General features: G+C 50.2%; 3 protein-coding genes across 3 annotated transcripts; 2 read left to right on the top strand and 1 right to left on the bottom strand.

Moving 5' to 3' along the window:
* Window positions 1–67: 67 nt before the first annotated feature.
* Window positions 68–2,257, bottom strand: N7520_006763 (OSTA/TMEM184 family protein; the record flags this gene model as incomplete). The annotated part of the gene is made up of 7 exons (XM_057140697.1): window positions 68–212; window positions 286–641; window positions 698–1,735; window positions 1,797–1,884; window positions 1,959–2,012; window positions 2,069–2,086; window positions 2,157–2,257. The coding sequence occupies 7 exons, from the start codon at window positions 2,255–2,257 to the stop codon at window positions 68–70; spliced, it is 1,800 nt and encodes a 599-aa protein (XP_056994703.1).
* Window positions 2,258–2,591: 334 nt separating this feature from the next.
* On the top strand, window positions 2,592–12,343 carry N7520_006762 (uncharacterized protein; the record flags this gene model as incomplete). The annotated part of the gene is made up of 3 exons (XM_057140696.1): window positions 2,592–2,647; window positions 2,703–2,738; window positions 2,788–12,343. 3 exons carry the CDS (start codon window positions 2,592–2,594, stop codon window positions 12,341–12,343), a joined length of 9,648 nt encoding a protein of 3,215 aa, XP_056994702.1.
* A 1,048-nt stretch (window positions 12,344–13,391) lies between these two features.
* On the top strand, window positions 13,392–16,239 carry N7520_006761 (elongation factor 2; the record flags this gene model as incomplete). Its single annotated transcript, XM_057140695.1, has 5 exons — window positions 13,392–13,399; window positions 13,467–13,482; window positions 13,605–13,662; window positions 13,728–16,162; window positions 16,222–16,239. 5 exons carry the CDS (start codon window positions 13,392–13,394, stop codon window positions 16,237–16,239), a joined length of 2,535 nt encoding a protein of 844 aa, XP_056994701.1.
* Window positions 16,240–16,367: the final 128 nt, after the last annotated feature.

Raw genomic sequence — 16,367 nt, 5'->3', positions numbered from 1 at the left:
AAACTACGACACCGTGCGTAGGCTTGAGCTGAAAGACTTGGAACGAATCGAAAATATGAAAGAAGAATTATTTGCCCCACACATCATTGTCATCTTCCAGAGCACTGTAGGCCCATCGCGTGGCAGCTTGATCATGGACCGGCTCGGCTTGGGTTTCCTGGGTCTGGGCTTCGGGTTCAGTCTCTTCTTCGATTGGTTCTCCGGTTGGTCTCCTGGAAAATTTAAAGCAGGGTCAACAAGGTCAATCCAATGATACTTTCTAGCCCAATCAATCAGTAAACTTACTCAAAGTGTCGGGTTTCTCGGGTTTCAGCCACCCAGGCAGAGCCGGTTTCCCGTTGTACCTGAGCTCGTTCTTCTTCCTCAGCTTCATGGTTTTCCACCACGAGGTCGACAAGCTGGCTGCGATGTGACTGGTGGGAGCTTGTGGAGCTGGCGTTGCGCTGCAAGGGACCTGACCCACGGGAGCTTTTACTGGAGGAATTGGGATCTTGCCTGCTGTCGCTGCCCGACGCTCGGCCTTTCCGGTGCGTGCGGGACTTTTTAATCTGCCGCTCACTGGATTGATTGGAGCTTTGATAGCTCCTGGTTCTCGGTAGCCGTTGATCCTGGGGGACTTCGTTGGCGGTGATGACGGGGTACTGTCAGCAGTCCAATTAGTCTCTGGTGCAACGACATGGAGTCGGTAGTGACTTACATTCCAGTCTCCAAATTCCAGCGCCCGCGCATTGGTGAACAAATGTTCATCATCATCGTCTAACGTAATTTCAATCTCACTATGGGATCGGAATCGATCGGCAGAGCTACGACTGCCTCTCTCGTTGCGACGAGCACTGGAGCCACTGCCGGCAAGAAGTGGGGTGCGACTGTCCGCCTCCCCAGGCTTGCTAGCTTCACCTGGCTTCGGTATCCAGTATTTTGCTTTTCCTCCACGTTCATACCGCATTCCATCCATGACTCGCTTAACTCGTGATTCTGACTCCTCATGTGCGATGATGTTGTCACCTGAGTCGAAAAGCCGGTATTCATAGTTGTCCCCACGGAGCGTCATCTTCGTATCCTCGATTAGATCAAGAGGACCGAATGCGTCTCGAAGTGCATATTTCACTGGCATTCGAGCAGCTGAGATGCTTGGGTCGGCATAGTCATGCCATGAGAAAGCATACCAGTGCGCTATGGCAAAGAAAGGCATCTCAAAACAGAGCAGACTGTCCTGAATCGCTGCGGCAAGGTTGTCCGGGGTGTACCCTGCAACACCATTCCCAAGAGCCCCGAGCCATTGCAGAATCGACAAGAAGAACCCTTGCCAGTATGACGCAAAGATGATGAGCTTAACACAGAGAAATTTGGGAACAGGGCGGAATGGCAAGAGGTCATCGTGTAAACATACCCAGAACATCGCCAGAGAATACAGACTGAGGGTGACGCTGGCGTTGTATACAAGGCCGGTCCACAGATACCCTGATCCGATATCCAAATATCCCTCATGGTATGTATCAGTAGCTTTCATAATAATTGATGCCAGAGCTAGAATGGGCTTCAACCAGGCATATTGCAGGATGCCACGCTTGACAGCCAGGAAGGTATGAGGATCCGAGATATCGACCTTTGGCAAGAAGTGATTGAGCGGCCAAGCATGCGAGACCGGTGGACGGCCGTGGGCCATAATGATTACCGCTCGTTCACCCCCGAGGAAGTTGATGAGCAGCTGGAAGAACGTGTAGATGGTAAACGCCTATCAGTCACCCGTCAGCATAACAGCATAACTTCACCCTAACCTAGGATGGACGATATACCTCATAAATATCACGGATAGGATCAAGAAACTGGGCTGCAATCAGGGATACAATGCTCGTCCAAGATGCTGCCGCGAAGATTGGCACCCTTATCTCGATTAGCATCGCTGTTCAGGACCCCTGAGCCTTCCGAGGTGGAAGGCATTGGGAGGCAATACTCACATCAAAAGAATACGAACGACATATCTCTGTAGCAATGGCTTTCGATAGTTTTTCCTGTGATAACGTGAGTAAGTAGCTATCGGAGGTCTAATCGTGGCTGGAACTCGTACATTTGGAACCATATCGACCTGCACACGACGTTGAGACGTTAGCTTCGTAGTAAATCATACAAGACAGCTCCTGAAGGTATCTACTCACACAATAGAGAGTAGTGACGCTACTAGAGCTGAGACACCGGTGACAATGATGATCGCTTGAGCTAGGCTGGAGCCTGTTCCTCCGCCGGCGGTGGTCTTCATGGCCAGGGACGAGTATGACAAACGCGGATAGTAGTGACCGCGATTCTAAATACAATAAGTCATTTCGTAAAATCGTCAAAGGCGTAAGACATGGTGGACTCTGCGCGCACAGGGAGAGCTCGAGTAAAATGTGGACAGGAGGTGTACCGATGACGATCATTTCTCGTGACACCGCCTTAAGATTAAAACAATCCCGCATTTCCAATAGGCGCGACTTCCACGCTCACGAACATTTCCTTGGATCCTGGAATGATAAAGCTCATTTATTGGGCTCGTCACTTGCGAGTCAACTTGTCTCGCTGACAATGCTCACGCCATCTGGCTTTACGGAGAAATGGCCACTACAAGCTTGACGGCTTCTTATCTGACGCCGGACCCAAGCTTCAATTGGTCCGTTGGATATGGAACTCTGACACGAGTATTGTTTTAACTAATTGAGGCCTAGGTTTTTTCTCCTGGAGCTTATAGTCTGCTGTATTCTGTGAGTATCCTTTTGCATTTTTGAGATTGAAATGTCACTAACGTCATAGTGTTTTGTTCTTCCTGCTCTACTTCAATCGGCTATTCGCGACCCTTCTATCCTACGCAATACGAGCCTACACCTGGCACTACTACAGAGTCTATGTCGATATCAATGCGCTACAGATCTCATTATTGGGTGGCAGAATATTCTTCAAGGGCATTCGATATCATGGCGTGAACGAGACGATCTTCATCCATGGGGGGTTCATAACATGGAGGTACTGGAAACGCCCGGTGGCACGCACCGACCTTTCCGACGTTCAAGAGGAAGCAAGTAGCCATGGCACATCGGGGAACGGAGGAAATGGTTCTGCGCCGGGCGCCAGTAACAGAAAAGCCGACCTCGGAGAACAAGGTGGAACCGAGAAAACAATTGAGCTTCCCTGTCGAATTTCAATAAAAGTCTACGGCTTGGAATGGTTCATATACAACCGAACCCCGGCCTACGATAGTATTCTTGCTGGCTTCGGATACACAGACGGGTGGAACGATGACGAAAACATTGGACACCCCCAATCTGTCGCACGGCCAGAGCGGACCGACACAACGTTCTCAATGGAGTCTGGGCGTGGTAACAAGGAAAGCTTCGACGGAGTCTGTGATCGAAACACGGGGGAAAATCTGGAGTATCAAAACTCTAATATTCCAAATGCTGGACTCTCGGAGCCGGTGTCGAATTTGCTTGAGCTCTTGCCAGTAAAACTTGACTGCACCAAAGGGGCGATTGTGATGGGAAATGAAAATACCCGCTCTGTCTTGACAACTACCTTTGATGGTGCAACGGGAAAAATTGCTGCTTGCAAGGCGGGTCCCTTAGATTTGTACCGACAGCTCTTTTCCTTTCGGCTGAAACACCCAGTGATCCAGATGCGGCCTAATCCCGACTTCAAACAGACACAACTGGCTACCGCTAAGGTATTGAGCACCGAAGAAGATGCAGAACCTACTCCAAAGGCGAAGCTAGGGAATTATTTCAGCTATCGGTTTCAGAGACGCAAGATATGGCACAGCATTCGAGACCTTGTTCCTTACTTCCAAACCTCAGTGGAGTCGTTCAGTTTGGGAAAGAAAGCTGCCAATATGCCTAGAAGTCAAGCGGATTTTCCGGATATTCGCTGGGCTGGGCTTTCCCGATATCTGGACGAGGATAGCGAGGATGATCATGAAAAATGGAACTCAGTCGAGTATGCTCGATTTTCCACTATTCTTGACGGTACAAGCCTGGACTTGACTTATTTCTGGGATATTCCTGGGCGTGTCAGGCCCGAACATATGGTATTCGCCCAGGAAATGGACACAAACATCAACCATGCCCCTCCTCCACAATGGGGAATTGATCTTAAGATAGACGGTGGAATGATCAACTACGGACCCTGGGCTGACAGAGAGCGGATTGGCCTGCAAAATGTTTTCTTCCCCAATTTTTATCGGAGTGCAGAATCTGCAGAGCCACTAAAAGCCGGCGAGTTGAGACAAGGCACTTCATTCAAGTTGCGTATTGAAATCAGCGATGAGCTTATACTCCGTATTCCCACCCGAGAACAGTCGAAGGACTGGCAATGGAAAGGCCGTGCAGATACCGTTGGAGGGACCAAACCGAAGAAGCAAAGCGAGAAAGGCAAATCACGCCCCAAAGAAGGCGAAAAGGGCCATATTGGCCCCGATATTCGTCCTTTTGGGTGGCTCTCTCTTCGCGTGGGTCCTGAGTCTACCATCACCTATACCATGGACATGGCAGCAACAAGCGCAGGGTATCGAAATGAGCTTGCTCTTGAATTGCGTGACTCCAAGCTGACATCCAGCGTAAATCATGGGCTACTATGGCAGTGTCCACGACAGTTTGTCACTTGCGACTTGTCTAATCCCCTCTGCTGGAACAGCCTACGGTCGTGGAAGTTTATCGTTGAAAGTGATGGAATGGAGCTCTTCCTCTTGCGAGATCACATTTTTCTCTTAACTGATCTCGTGAGCGATTGGGCATCTGGGCCACCATCCGAATATTACACATATGTTCCATTCATTTACAATATCGACCTTAGCTTCTCGAAACTCGAGCTACTGGTCAATGTGAACGACCGAAACATCATCAGCAACCCCTCTGATCGTGAAGACAATCGATTCATTGTCATCAAGGGCAAACACTTGACGTCGAATGTCATGATCCCCTTGAACAAATATCAACCTGAACAGAATACAGTGGAATTCAAGGTTAATCTCCAAGACGGAGGTGTGGATCACTTGATTCCTGCATGGGATACACACCATGCCTTCTTGCCAGGAACTTCAATGGCAACACTGGATAGCCTGCTTATTGATGGCGCTTATACGTACTTCCTTTCAACGTCCCCAGAATTCACAGATACTCTGGTACTTAACATTGATGGTGCTTCGCCGCGATGTTACCTCTATGGTTTCTTGGTCAAGAGCTTCATGGCTATCAAGGAGAATTATTTTGGCGACGAGATGCATTTCAAGACCCTAGAAGAATACCAAGAGCTGGCCTACGCAGATGAACCGCCCACGAATCCCACAGGTATTAACCCACACCGAAGATCAAATGACATGGATGTCTTGGTCCATATCACTGTGGACAGTCCTTGTGCTCTACTCCCTGAAAACATTTACGACCACTTGCAATGCACACGACTTCGCGCTGCTTCCCTTGAGGCCGATTTGCGATTCACCAACTACTACATGGACATGCAATTATCAATTAGTCCACTCAAGATGGATCTACAGTCTACACAGGAAGATGGCTCGACATCGGTATCTGAAACCCAGCTTTTCATTGACGGAGTTTCAGTCTACGGCCATCGCCTTTTCGGATTGCCTCCCGCAGAGCCAACCTACGTGTGCAATTGGGATTTTGAAGTGGGTAAGATTATAGGTGAATGCTCTGCGGAGTTTCTGGCTTGTTTGGCCTCCAGTGTCAAAAGCTTTGATTTTTCGTTTGACAATGAGGAAAACTCCTTGCATCCACTATTTCCGCCTATTCTTCATGACGTGACCTTTTTGAGAGCGAAGATTAGCTCTATCCATGTCACTGTCTTATTGGATCAAACAGCTCTCGTCCTTGGTTCTAAGCCACTGACAATCAACTTCAACGACTGGGCAAACACTAAGTTTTCAAAGCGTATGAATTTGTGGATGCCTGACTTGACTATTGCTGCAGTCGATCGTCAGTCGGCAGCAAAGGCTTTCCGGTCGTCTGAAAAGAGGGTAGATCCTCTCGGCATTATTCAGGTGACGATAGGATTCAAGATGGCACTTCGGAAACAGGACATCACCGAAAGCAGACGCTTGCAACAGAATCATATCCAGGTACATGATCAGCGAACACATCGAGCACAGTGGCTACTCTTTGACTGGGAAGAGATTGGTCCGATTTCATCTGTCCCTCACGGCGATGGTCTTTCGGTTCCAACAATCGCTATACCCTCGATGCCTGAGCCTATGCATCAGAGTTTTGGCTCCGCAAACACCTCGTCGTACAGAGGGTTCTCAGGAACTCATCTTGCTGGGAGTGCCAGAAGCTTTCTTGTTCACTCTGAAACATCAAGCCTCAAAAGTAGAAAAGCTCAAGACAATCATTTACAACGTACCGCGTCAGACTCAAGCTCAGAGTCATTACGTCGGCCTGTCGCGCCTCTCCGTGATGGTAGCTGGAGCACTATGCATGCCAGTCGAGCCAAGGATAGTGACAGCTATGGCTTTTCCACTCCCAGAGCAACCTCGTATTCTCCAGCAGCAATCAGAGATACAAACCCTTGGATATTACCGCGATTTTCGTATTACAAGCTTTCTTTGGACACATCTGAGCTACCGTCAACAACCAGCTACGAGCGTGGCGACAATGAAGAAGATACATACCCGACCCCTCGTTCCATGTTCTTGACTTTTGAGGATGACCAAACCACATACACCAACCTGGCGTTGGATCTACCTCTGGGCATCAGAGGCTTTTGCACCCCGAGATTTCTGTTCAGTCTGTCTGCCTTGCTGGATGGACTGGAGCCAAAACATCCGGTCCAGATCATTGATGCTCTTCAAAAAGACGTCATCTCCGATATTGTAGGCTATGACAAGTCTATGAGCCAGCCGAAGAAAGCACTTGCTGTTGCTCTCCGTATTCCTTCTATCCAATTGAGGCTAGTAGATGTTTCGGAATCTCCGAACAATAAATACATCGAGCTTCGCGATGAATACAGCATTGAAGTTTACCACCTGCGAGCCGAGTTTCAAAGACGTGTTCAACGGCAAAAGGGTGACCTTCTTGAGGGTCTCAAACAAGGCATTACTGTGCATGCGGCGGCGGATCATCTATCGGTTTCTGTTGAAGGCAGTCGAACAGACTCCTTCCAGGAAAAGGCCATTTTTAACTGCAACCTGAGTGATATGAATTTCTGGCTTGTGACGTCCCCTGATATTCGCTCAAATTTGCAGATGCGAACCTTCAACACTGTTACGTCCGCTAAATCTGTCGAACGATTGGCATTCCTTGTCGGCCGAGCCACGACTATGTTCGACTCTGTTGCATCGGCCTTCCAACATGTCTCAAATGCGAGTACACAGCGCCTGCAGTATCTCATCTATTTTGTAACGCGGTCAGCCACCGACATCCCGGACCCAATCTTCCTTGCACGCATTTCCTATGTTCTTCGGGTTGCATCAAGCCATTTGCGCCAACATGACTCTTGGAAAATCATCTCTCGCATCCGGAATATCTACAAGAATCTTCCAGTGCATCAGCGGCGTGAGCTGGAACGTAAATGTCTTGCCGACAATCTTCCATTGCCCACCAACGCTAGGTCCACTGTCTTTACTGGTTTCGACCAGTGGCGGGCATGGGACCTAGCACATGTTGAAAAGAGTTATGTTATGCGCAAAATCTGGTTAAGTCCCGAACCGCAAAAGGCCACTAGCAAGCCCTCGATGTCCATCTCTTGCACAGTGAAGACATTCCGGTTCTCTTTAGACCCTGGCCCAAGAGGAAATGATTTTATTGTCGAAGACCTGTCGACAGTGACGACGCTTGTGCCTGAACACATAGTTCAAGAGGGTGGTGCGATGAAGCTCAAGAAACTCATCACCACACAGGCATACTCTTCATCCTCTGCTCTTCATTTACGATGGGAGATTCTGGATCTTGTTGAGGGCATTATGAAAGTCATGTCAACAGTCACACTTGAGTCCAAGCCAGTTCAACCCTCGCCCAGCGATGGGGAAACAGAGTCAACAGAGTTGCAGATTGTCTTAGGCACGGATTTCGGGTCTATTACCCTGGATGGTATCAATGTAAAGCTTGCTCTGGTCTCCAAGGCTCTACGGAGTTCCATTGTTCACAGCTCACACGGTACCAAGATGACGCGCAAAGAAAATCTCGCTCTTTTGTTTAGTGCGGATGCATGCTCATCCGAACTCTTGAGTCATTCTGGATCGCTCGTGCTGTCCAGAATTGCAGATCCTTACTTTTATTTCTCACTTGTCTCTGATGAAGACGAGAAAGAGTGTCAGAACGATTGGAGGGTAGCTGCGTCATGCAGAAAACTTCGTTTTGAGATAAAAGAGGATCCTGTCAGTCTTGCGCATGTGGCAGATCGTGTGATTGAGGATGAAGTTAAATACATCCGACAGCTTGGTGACAATTGCAAACTTCCAAAGCCTGCAACGCCTGAAGTTGAAATTCCTCCGGCTTCTAAAAAGCCCACCCACAACCGCATCAATGTGGCCATGTTTTTGGATGACTATCAGCTGAGATTCAGCCTCCTTCCGTCCCTCACATATGTCATTTCTGGCGACGTAGCCCGCATGTCGGTAATGCCTACACAATCGTCACAGATCGAGGTCGACTTTGATGTCAAGCAGAATTCTCATGTGTTCCTGTCAGGTGAAGGCGCCAAGTCAAGGGCGCTATCAAAGCTGGATATCCCTCCAACCAACGGCCGGATCCTTGCAAATCTATCATCTCCCCGTAAGGAGCTGGAGGTTGACTTGACCATTGAACTAATTCGTCTTGAGGCCAGTGCCGTTCGAAGTCTCTTGGGTGTTCTGACAGGACCTGATGTAGCCCATCTGCTGGAGGACCTCAAACAAAACTTGGACGTCCTTCAATCTCACCTGGGCGATGCCCTTTCGTTAGAAAAGGCAAATGCAAAACCGAAATCTACCTCTGACGAGACTACGATTCTATACAAATCTCGGCTTACAATGGCTGGGTTTGAGATACATGCTGTTGCGCCTGGTTTGAATGGAAAGGACTACAAAGCAGAAATGGTGTTTAGTCTTGGAACGATGCAGATGAGCATCCAGAATGGCCTGGATCGAGGTTATTCCATGGAGTATCCAGAGTTCAACATTGATGCTTCGCAAATCAGCTTCCTGCTGCGGCGTCTAGAGAGGACCAAGGCCAGATCTTATGGCGGTTTCAATTTAGCTGTCAAACTTCTTGGAACCTCAACTGTTCGTGAAAACGGTGAAGTTATGCGAGCCTACCATTTCACAAGCGATAAATTCGACATTGAGCTCTTTGCTGAGACAGCTGCCTTGGTTGTGGATATTGCCATTTACACACAGGAGCGTATAAAGACATTGGATCTGTCCCACGAAGCCAAACGCCTACGCAGACTCCGGCGCCGCCACCAGAAGGAAACAAGTGACACACACACTGACGTTCCCAAGATTCAGGTAAATGACGATGCTGCTACGCAGGTATTCCTCAATGCACTATTTTCGTTGCACTTCCGGGATATCCAGGTAGCATGGAACATGTCATCTCCTCTCTCTGGTCGCACTGGTCGCCAACCCGAGGACCTCGTCTTCTCAATTCAGCAAATCGAGCTGTCCAATAAGAAGAAGAACGCAGCCAGGCTTCGGATTGAGAACATGCAACTCCAGATGGTTCCAATCCGTGCAGATCGGAAAAAACGGTCGCTGAACTCCGCACTCATGCCTCAGCTAGTGTTTAATGTCGCCTATCATTCTATGGGGAAAGAACTCTGGCTTGTGTTCCAGGCAGCCGGCAAATCGCTCGACATTCGTGCGACATCCGAGTTTATCATCCCAGGCAATATGATCCGGAACTCCATCGCATCCGCAACGGAGGCTTTGCGGGAGGGCAAGGCTGCTTGGGCTACGAAGCCATCTCCTGATCCGGAGAACGGACAACGAAGCCAGAGTCTCTTTGGGAACAGGCGACTTCGATCTGTTGTTGTGGATGTCGATTTCGCCGGTGCTACAGTTTCGCTACAAGGAAAACAAAGTCAAGATCCCCAGACTTTGATGGCCGCCAACATGAAGGGTGTCCGACTCTCTGACGCGAAATATGGCGAATACGTACCAGGAGATTCTGCAACAACGGCGACTTTGCAAGCGCCGGGGGTGGCTTTCAAAGTTCATTTCGAGGATAACGGAACCGACGATCCAGCGCTGAATGCAGAGTTGAAGGTCGACCCATCCACTAACGTCTTGTACCCGACGCTTGTGCCCCTGATCAAGCAAATGACTGCTACGGTGAAGGAAATCATGGGCGAGAAAGATCAGCAGAGTAGACCACGACGTCCATCCGCCGCAACAATGCTACAGCCTCAAAAGCTCATGCAAGAGCCCCAGTTCAGTGCACCGGATCCAAGTTCCATTCTTGGGCGGTGCAAGGTCAACCTCGGATTGTTGTTCTGCAAACAAGAATTCAGTCTTAGCTGTCAGCCGATTGCCAGAGTGGCAGCAACGACACGGTTTGAGAGCGTCTATGTAACGGTCAACACAATTCTATCCAACGAGCAGGGCCGTTTCCTAGCTCTGTCTGTGGCATTCAACAATTTAGAGGCCTCGGTGAAGCATGTGTATTCTAACGAGTCTACGGCGAGCTTCAAAGTTCAGTCCATGGTGCTATCTTTGATGAACAGCAAGCACCTTGGCCGAAGGAGCGGCGTGTCGGCCATTCTCAAAGTGAGCCCCATGAAGGTGATACTCAATGCCAAACAGGTGCAAGATTCTCTGTTGTTCCAAGAAATTTGGCTTCCATCGGATGATGAGCCTAGCTCCGGCTCAACTCTGCAGCCGGAAGAACCGCATGAACCAGAGGCTCAGGCCTACATTGTTCAGCGTTACCAGAAGGTGGCTGCGGCATCAGCGTTCCCCTGGAACACGACAATTGCTATCGAGAAGCTGGAGATCCAGCTAGATCTGGGATCAACCCTGGGTAAGGCGCAGTTTGCCATCGATAATCTGTGGATCTCCTCCAATAAGACCTCGGATAACGAGCAAAGCCTGTGTATCAACTTCGACTCCATTGGCATCGAAAGCAAGGGCCGGATGAGCGGCGTAGTCGAAATGCGGAAGCTTAAAGTTCGCACATCTATCCAATGGCCAGAGTCCCGTGAGGCCGGACAGACACCTCTCATTCAAGCCTCTGTCGCTTTCCATCATCTCCAAGCGAAAGTTTCCTTCGACTATCAACCTTTCCTGGTTGCCCATATCGCTATGTTTGACTTTTTGATGTATAACGTTCGGGAACCCTCTGGTGAACAGAGTCAACGACTCTTCAGTATCCTGGAAGGCGATGAGGTCCAGGTGTTCTGCACAGCCTTGACAGCATCTCAAGCCCTCGCGCTCTATCAGGCCTGGCAGAGGCTAGTCCAAGATAAGCAAAGCGCGTACGAGGCATCTCTGCGGGAGATTGAGCGTTATCTTCGTCGCAAATCCTCTGCGGCTCCTAGTCAAATAGAACCACGCGCAAAAGAATTGATCAAAAAGGATGACGATTCAGAGAGGACGCCGATTCAACTGCATACTGGTGTAGTAGTTAGTATCCGCCACATCAATCTCGGCGCCTTCCCCAGCTCCTTCTTTGACAATCAGATCTTCAAGTTAGAGGCCTACGACGCCCAAGCCCGCTTCTCCGTCTCACTGGAGTCTGACAAAATCCACAGCGCACTGGGCTTGACGCTTGGTCAGCTGCGCGTGGCACTTTCTGGAATCAGCCGACCCAGCTCCGCCCAACTGGAAGAGCTCTCTGTGGACGAAATCGCGCAACGAGCTGCCGGGTCTCGTGGTGGCACCATTCTCAAGGTACCCCGACTGGTGGCGGGTATGGAGACCTGGCAAGTACCAGGGTCTCGGGAAATCGAATACATTTTCCACAGTTCTTTCGAAGGCAAAGTCGATGTAGGCTGGAACTACTCGCGCATCAGTTTCATCCGTGACATGTGGGAGTCGCACTTGCGCGCCCTTGCCTCGCGGCTTGGTAAGCCGCTCGCTCCGTCTGCGGTGCGGATTACTGGTGGCCCTGGCAGCAGTACCGAAGGTGGCGGCGAAGGGGCGGAGCAACAAGAAAAGATCACTGCCGTGGTGAATGTGCCACAGTCCAAGTACACATATACCCCGTTGGAGCCGCCGGTTATTGAAACGCCACAGCTGCGGGACATGGGAGAGGCAACGCCCCCGTTGGAGTGGATCGGGTTGCAGCGTGATAAGCTGCCCAATGTTACGCACCAAATCATTATTGTGACTTTATTGGAGATCGCCAAGGAGGTAGAAGATGCGTATGGGACGATTCTGGGAACCTGATCGACCATGGGTGTACCTTTGACCTAGGGAGTGTACTCTTTTCATTTTGTTTTTACTGGCTTTCTTTTCTTTTAGGCACTTGTTGCCATGTTGCATTTTCTTTTGTTGTAATAATACCCTTGCGTTTGATACCTACAGCCTTGAAAGGACCTTTTTGATTATTTTTATGTACATGAAAGCTAAGCTTGATTCATTCGTATTCGAGATTTCCCGAGGTATGTAGCTTGATTGTGGCATCCATGGATATACCTCCCGAGCTTGGTAGCTCTGATTACATAATCATGGGGATGCTCTGCTGATTGGATAGGAATGTCAGAAGATTTTTCATCGTTGGGCATAAGAATTTTGACCATATGACCAAGCTAGCCCTGTCTGAGATAGATTACCCTGTAACGTACTTGTGGGTTAATATATGTATTATTAATCCACTACAGCCCACCACCCCGCGCAGGCGGTGAGATAGCGGGGCTAAAGGTGAAATGCAAATTCTTTCTTGTTTTTCTTGTATTTTTTTACAGTAATTTATACTTTCATTGGGATTTGATTACTGTAAGCAGTGTCGGGAGCGGCAAATTTAGAAGGGTTTGAGCTAGCTTTTACTTTGTGAGTAACAAGCTGTAACCACGGATGCTCTCGGATAATGAGGTTGAGTCAACACTTTCCTATAGAATTGATTTCTACTCACGATTAAAGGCTATTATGAATCATATAGAAAAATTGAGTCTGGTCAGAGGGATAAAAAACTGGAAACTAAAATTGAATTGAACTTGGTTACTCCCAAGGGCTGAGCATTAAAATCTGGAAACGCACACAAACTCAGGAGCGGGGCACACAAAGTCCCCACTCTCGCTCTCATTTTTTTTCTCCCACTTTTCTCTGCACCCCTCCTTCCTCCTTCTTCTCTTCTCCCCATCCCTTCTATTTGGAGCAGTTTGCACATAGGCTTGATTGATCTGGTCCAACGGTCCCGATCAACAGTGTGTGTTCTTGCTTCTTTATCTTTTCATACATTTGCCTCTAAGGCTAATTTGAGAAGACAACCGTCAAGATGGTTAAGTGAGTTATATCGTACCTCGATGTCGCAGATTTTGAATAAGGCGGCTAACATCAAGTTCTCTTATAGCTTCACCATTGAGGAGGTGTGTACTCTATCAAAAATATACTACGCTTTAACCCAAGAGGGGATGCATATTCAACACCCCCTCTTGGTGGCATGGTGGCATGTTGAGTCGTTCAAAAACTAACCGCAATTTCTATTTAGATCCGTGCCCTGATGGACAAGCCGGCCAACATCCGGAACATGTCCGTCATTGCTCACGGTATGGCTTCCTTGAAAAATGGACTCTGAAAAAAGAATCAGGTTGACTAACTAGCTTCTCTCTAGTCGATCACGGAAAGTCCACCCTGTCCGACTCTCTTGTCCAGCGTGCCGGTATTATCTCCGCCGCTAAGGCTGGTGAGACCCGTTTCATGGACACCCGTCCTGATGAGCAGGATCGTTGCATTACCATCAAGTCTACTGCCATCTCCCTGTACGCCTCTTTCCCCGACCCTGAGGATCTCAAGGAGATCTCCCAGAAGGTCGATGGTTCCGAGTTCCTGATCAACTTGATCGATTCCCCCGGTCACGTTGATTTCTCGTCCGAGGTCACTGCTGCTCTCCGTGTCACTGACGGTGCCCTTGTCGTCGTCGACTGTGTCTCCGGTGTCTGTGTCCAGACCGAGACTGTCCTGCGTCAGGCCCTGACCGAGCGTATCAAGCCCGTTCTGTGCATTAACAAGGTTGACCGTGCTCTTCTCGAGCTCCAGGTCTCCAAGGAGGATCTCTTCCAGTCCTTCTCCCGTACCATTGAGTCCGTCAACGTCATCATCTCCACCTACTTCGACAAGACTCTCGGTGACTGCCAGGTCTACCCCGACCGTGGTACCATCGCCTTCGGTTCCGGTCTGCACGGTTGGTGTTTCACCGTCCGCCAGTTCGCCGTCAAGTACGCCAAGAAGTTCGGTGTTGACCGCAAGAAGATGCTTGAGCGTCTGTGGGGCGACAACTACTTCAACCCCAAGACCAAGAAGTGGACCAACAAGGGTGAGGATGCTGAGGGCAAGCCCCTTGAGCGTGCCTTCAACATGTTCATCTTGGACCCCATCTTCAAGATCTTCGCCGCTGTCAACCACAACAAGCGTGACGAGATCGACACCCTCCTCCAGAAGCTCGACATCAAGCTTGTCGGTGACGAGAAGGACCTCGAGGGCAAGGCTCTCCTCAAGCTTGTCATGCGCAAGTTCTTGCCTGCCGCTGACGCCCTGCTGGAGATGATCTGTATCCACCTGCCCTCTCCCGTTACTGCCCAGAAGTACCGTGCCGAGACCCTGTACGAGGGTCCCACTGACGACCGTGCCTGCATTGCTATCCGTGACTGTGATGCCTCCGGTCCCCTCATGCTGTACGTCTCCAAGATGGTGCCCACCTCCGACAAGGGTCGCTTCTACGCCTTCGGTCGTGTCTACGCCGGTACCGTCAAGTCCGGTATCAAGGTCCGTATCCAGGGTCCCAACTACGTCCCCGGAAAGAAGGAGGATCTGTACATCAAGGCCATCCAGCGTACCATTCTCATGATGGGTCGCTTCGTTGAGCCCATTGATGACGTTCCCGCCGGTAACATTGTTGGTCTGGTCGGTGTCGACCAGTTCCTGCTCAAGTCCGGTACCCTGACCACCGACGAGACCGCCCACAACCTGAAGGTCATGAAGTTCTCCGTCTCCCCCGTTGTGCAGCGCTCCGTTGAGGTCAAGAACGCCCAGGATCTGCCCAAGCTGGTTGAGGGTCTCAAGCGTCTGTCCAAGTCCGACCCCTGTGTCCTGACCATGATCAACGAGTCCGGTGAGCACGTCGTTGCCGGTGCTGGTGAGCTCCACCTGGAGATCTGTCTTAAGGATCTTGAGGAGGACCACGCCGGTGTTCCCCTGCGTATCTCCGACCCCGTCGTCTCTTACCGTGAGACCGTCACCGCCGAGTCCAGCATGACTGCTCTGTCCAAGTCGCCCAACAAGCACAACCGTCTGTACATGACCGCTTCCCCCATGTCCGAGGAGCTGTCCCAGGCTATTGAGTCCGGCAAGATTAGCCCCCGTGACGACTTCAAGCTGCGTGCCCGTCTCATGGCTGACGAGTACGAGTGGGATGTCACCGATGCCCGTAAGATTTGGTGTTTCGGTCCCGACACCACTGGTGCCAACTTGCTGGTTGACCAGACCAAGGCTGTCCAGTACCTCAACGAGATCAAGGACTCCGTCGTCTCCGGTTTCCAGTGGGCCACCCGTGAGGGTCCCGTTGCTGAGGAGCCCCTCCGCTCCGTCCGCTTCAACATCCTCGATGTTACCCTCCACGCCGATGCCATTCACCGTGGTGGTGGTCAGCTGATCCCCACTGCTCGTCGTGTCTTGCTCGCCTCCACACTGCTTGCTGAGCCCGGTATTCTCGAGCCCATCTTCAACGTCGAGATCCAGGTTCCCGAGCAGGCTATGGGTGGTATCTACGGTGTCCTCACCCGCCGCCGTGGTCACGTCTACTCTGAGGAGCAGCGTCCTGGAACCCCTCTGTTCATGGTCAAGGCTTACTTGCCCGTCAACGAGTCCTTCGGTTTCCCCGCCGACCTGCGTTCCGCCACTGGTGGTCAGGCCTTCCCCCAGTCCGTCTTCGATCACTGGGCTGTCCTGCCCGGTGGTTCTCCCCTGGACCCCACTTCCAAGCCCGGTCAGGTTGTCACCGAGATGCGCAAGCGCAAGGGTCTCAAGGAGGTTGTTCCCGGCTACGAGAACGTAAGTTTTTCACTTGAATATCCTTTTGATATGGAACTACTTGCTAACACTATTAATAGTACTACGACAAGCTGTAAAAATGTTAATTGGCCAGTTTACCCTTCTGCCAGTCAACGCGAGGAATCTTTTTTTATGAGATTGATGAATGCAATACAATTTCCCAGTTCAATCAAAATCCATGCCTAACCCGGCATGCTTCCGTCAC

The sequence above is a fragment of the Penicillium odoratum genome (genome assembly GCF_028828045.1).
Source record: "Penicillium odoratum strain IBT 22623 chromosome Unknown utg000005l_segment0_segment0, whole genome shotgun sequence".
Lineage (NCBI taxonomy): Eukaryota > Fungi > Ascomycota > Eurotiomycetes > Eurotiales > Aspergillaceae > Penicillium > Penicillium odoratum.
Note: the sequence above shows the minus strand (reverse complement) of the source record. Positions and strands in the feature narration are given on the sequence as shown.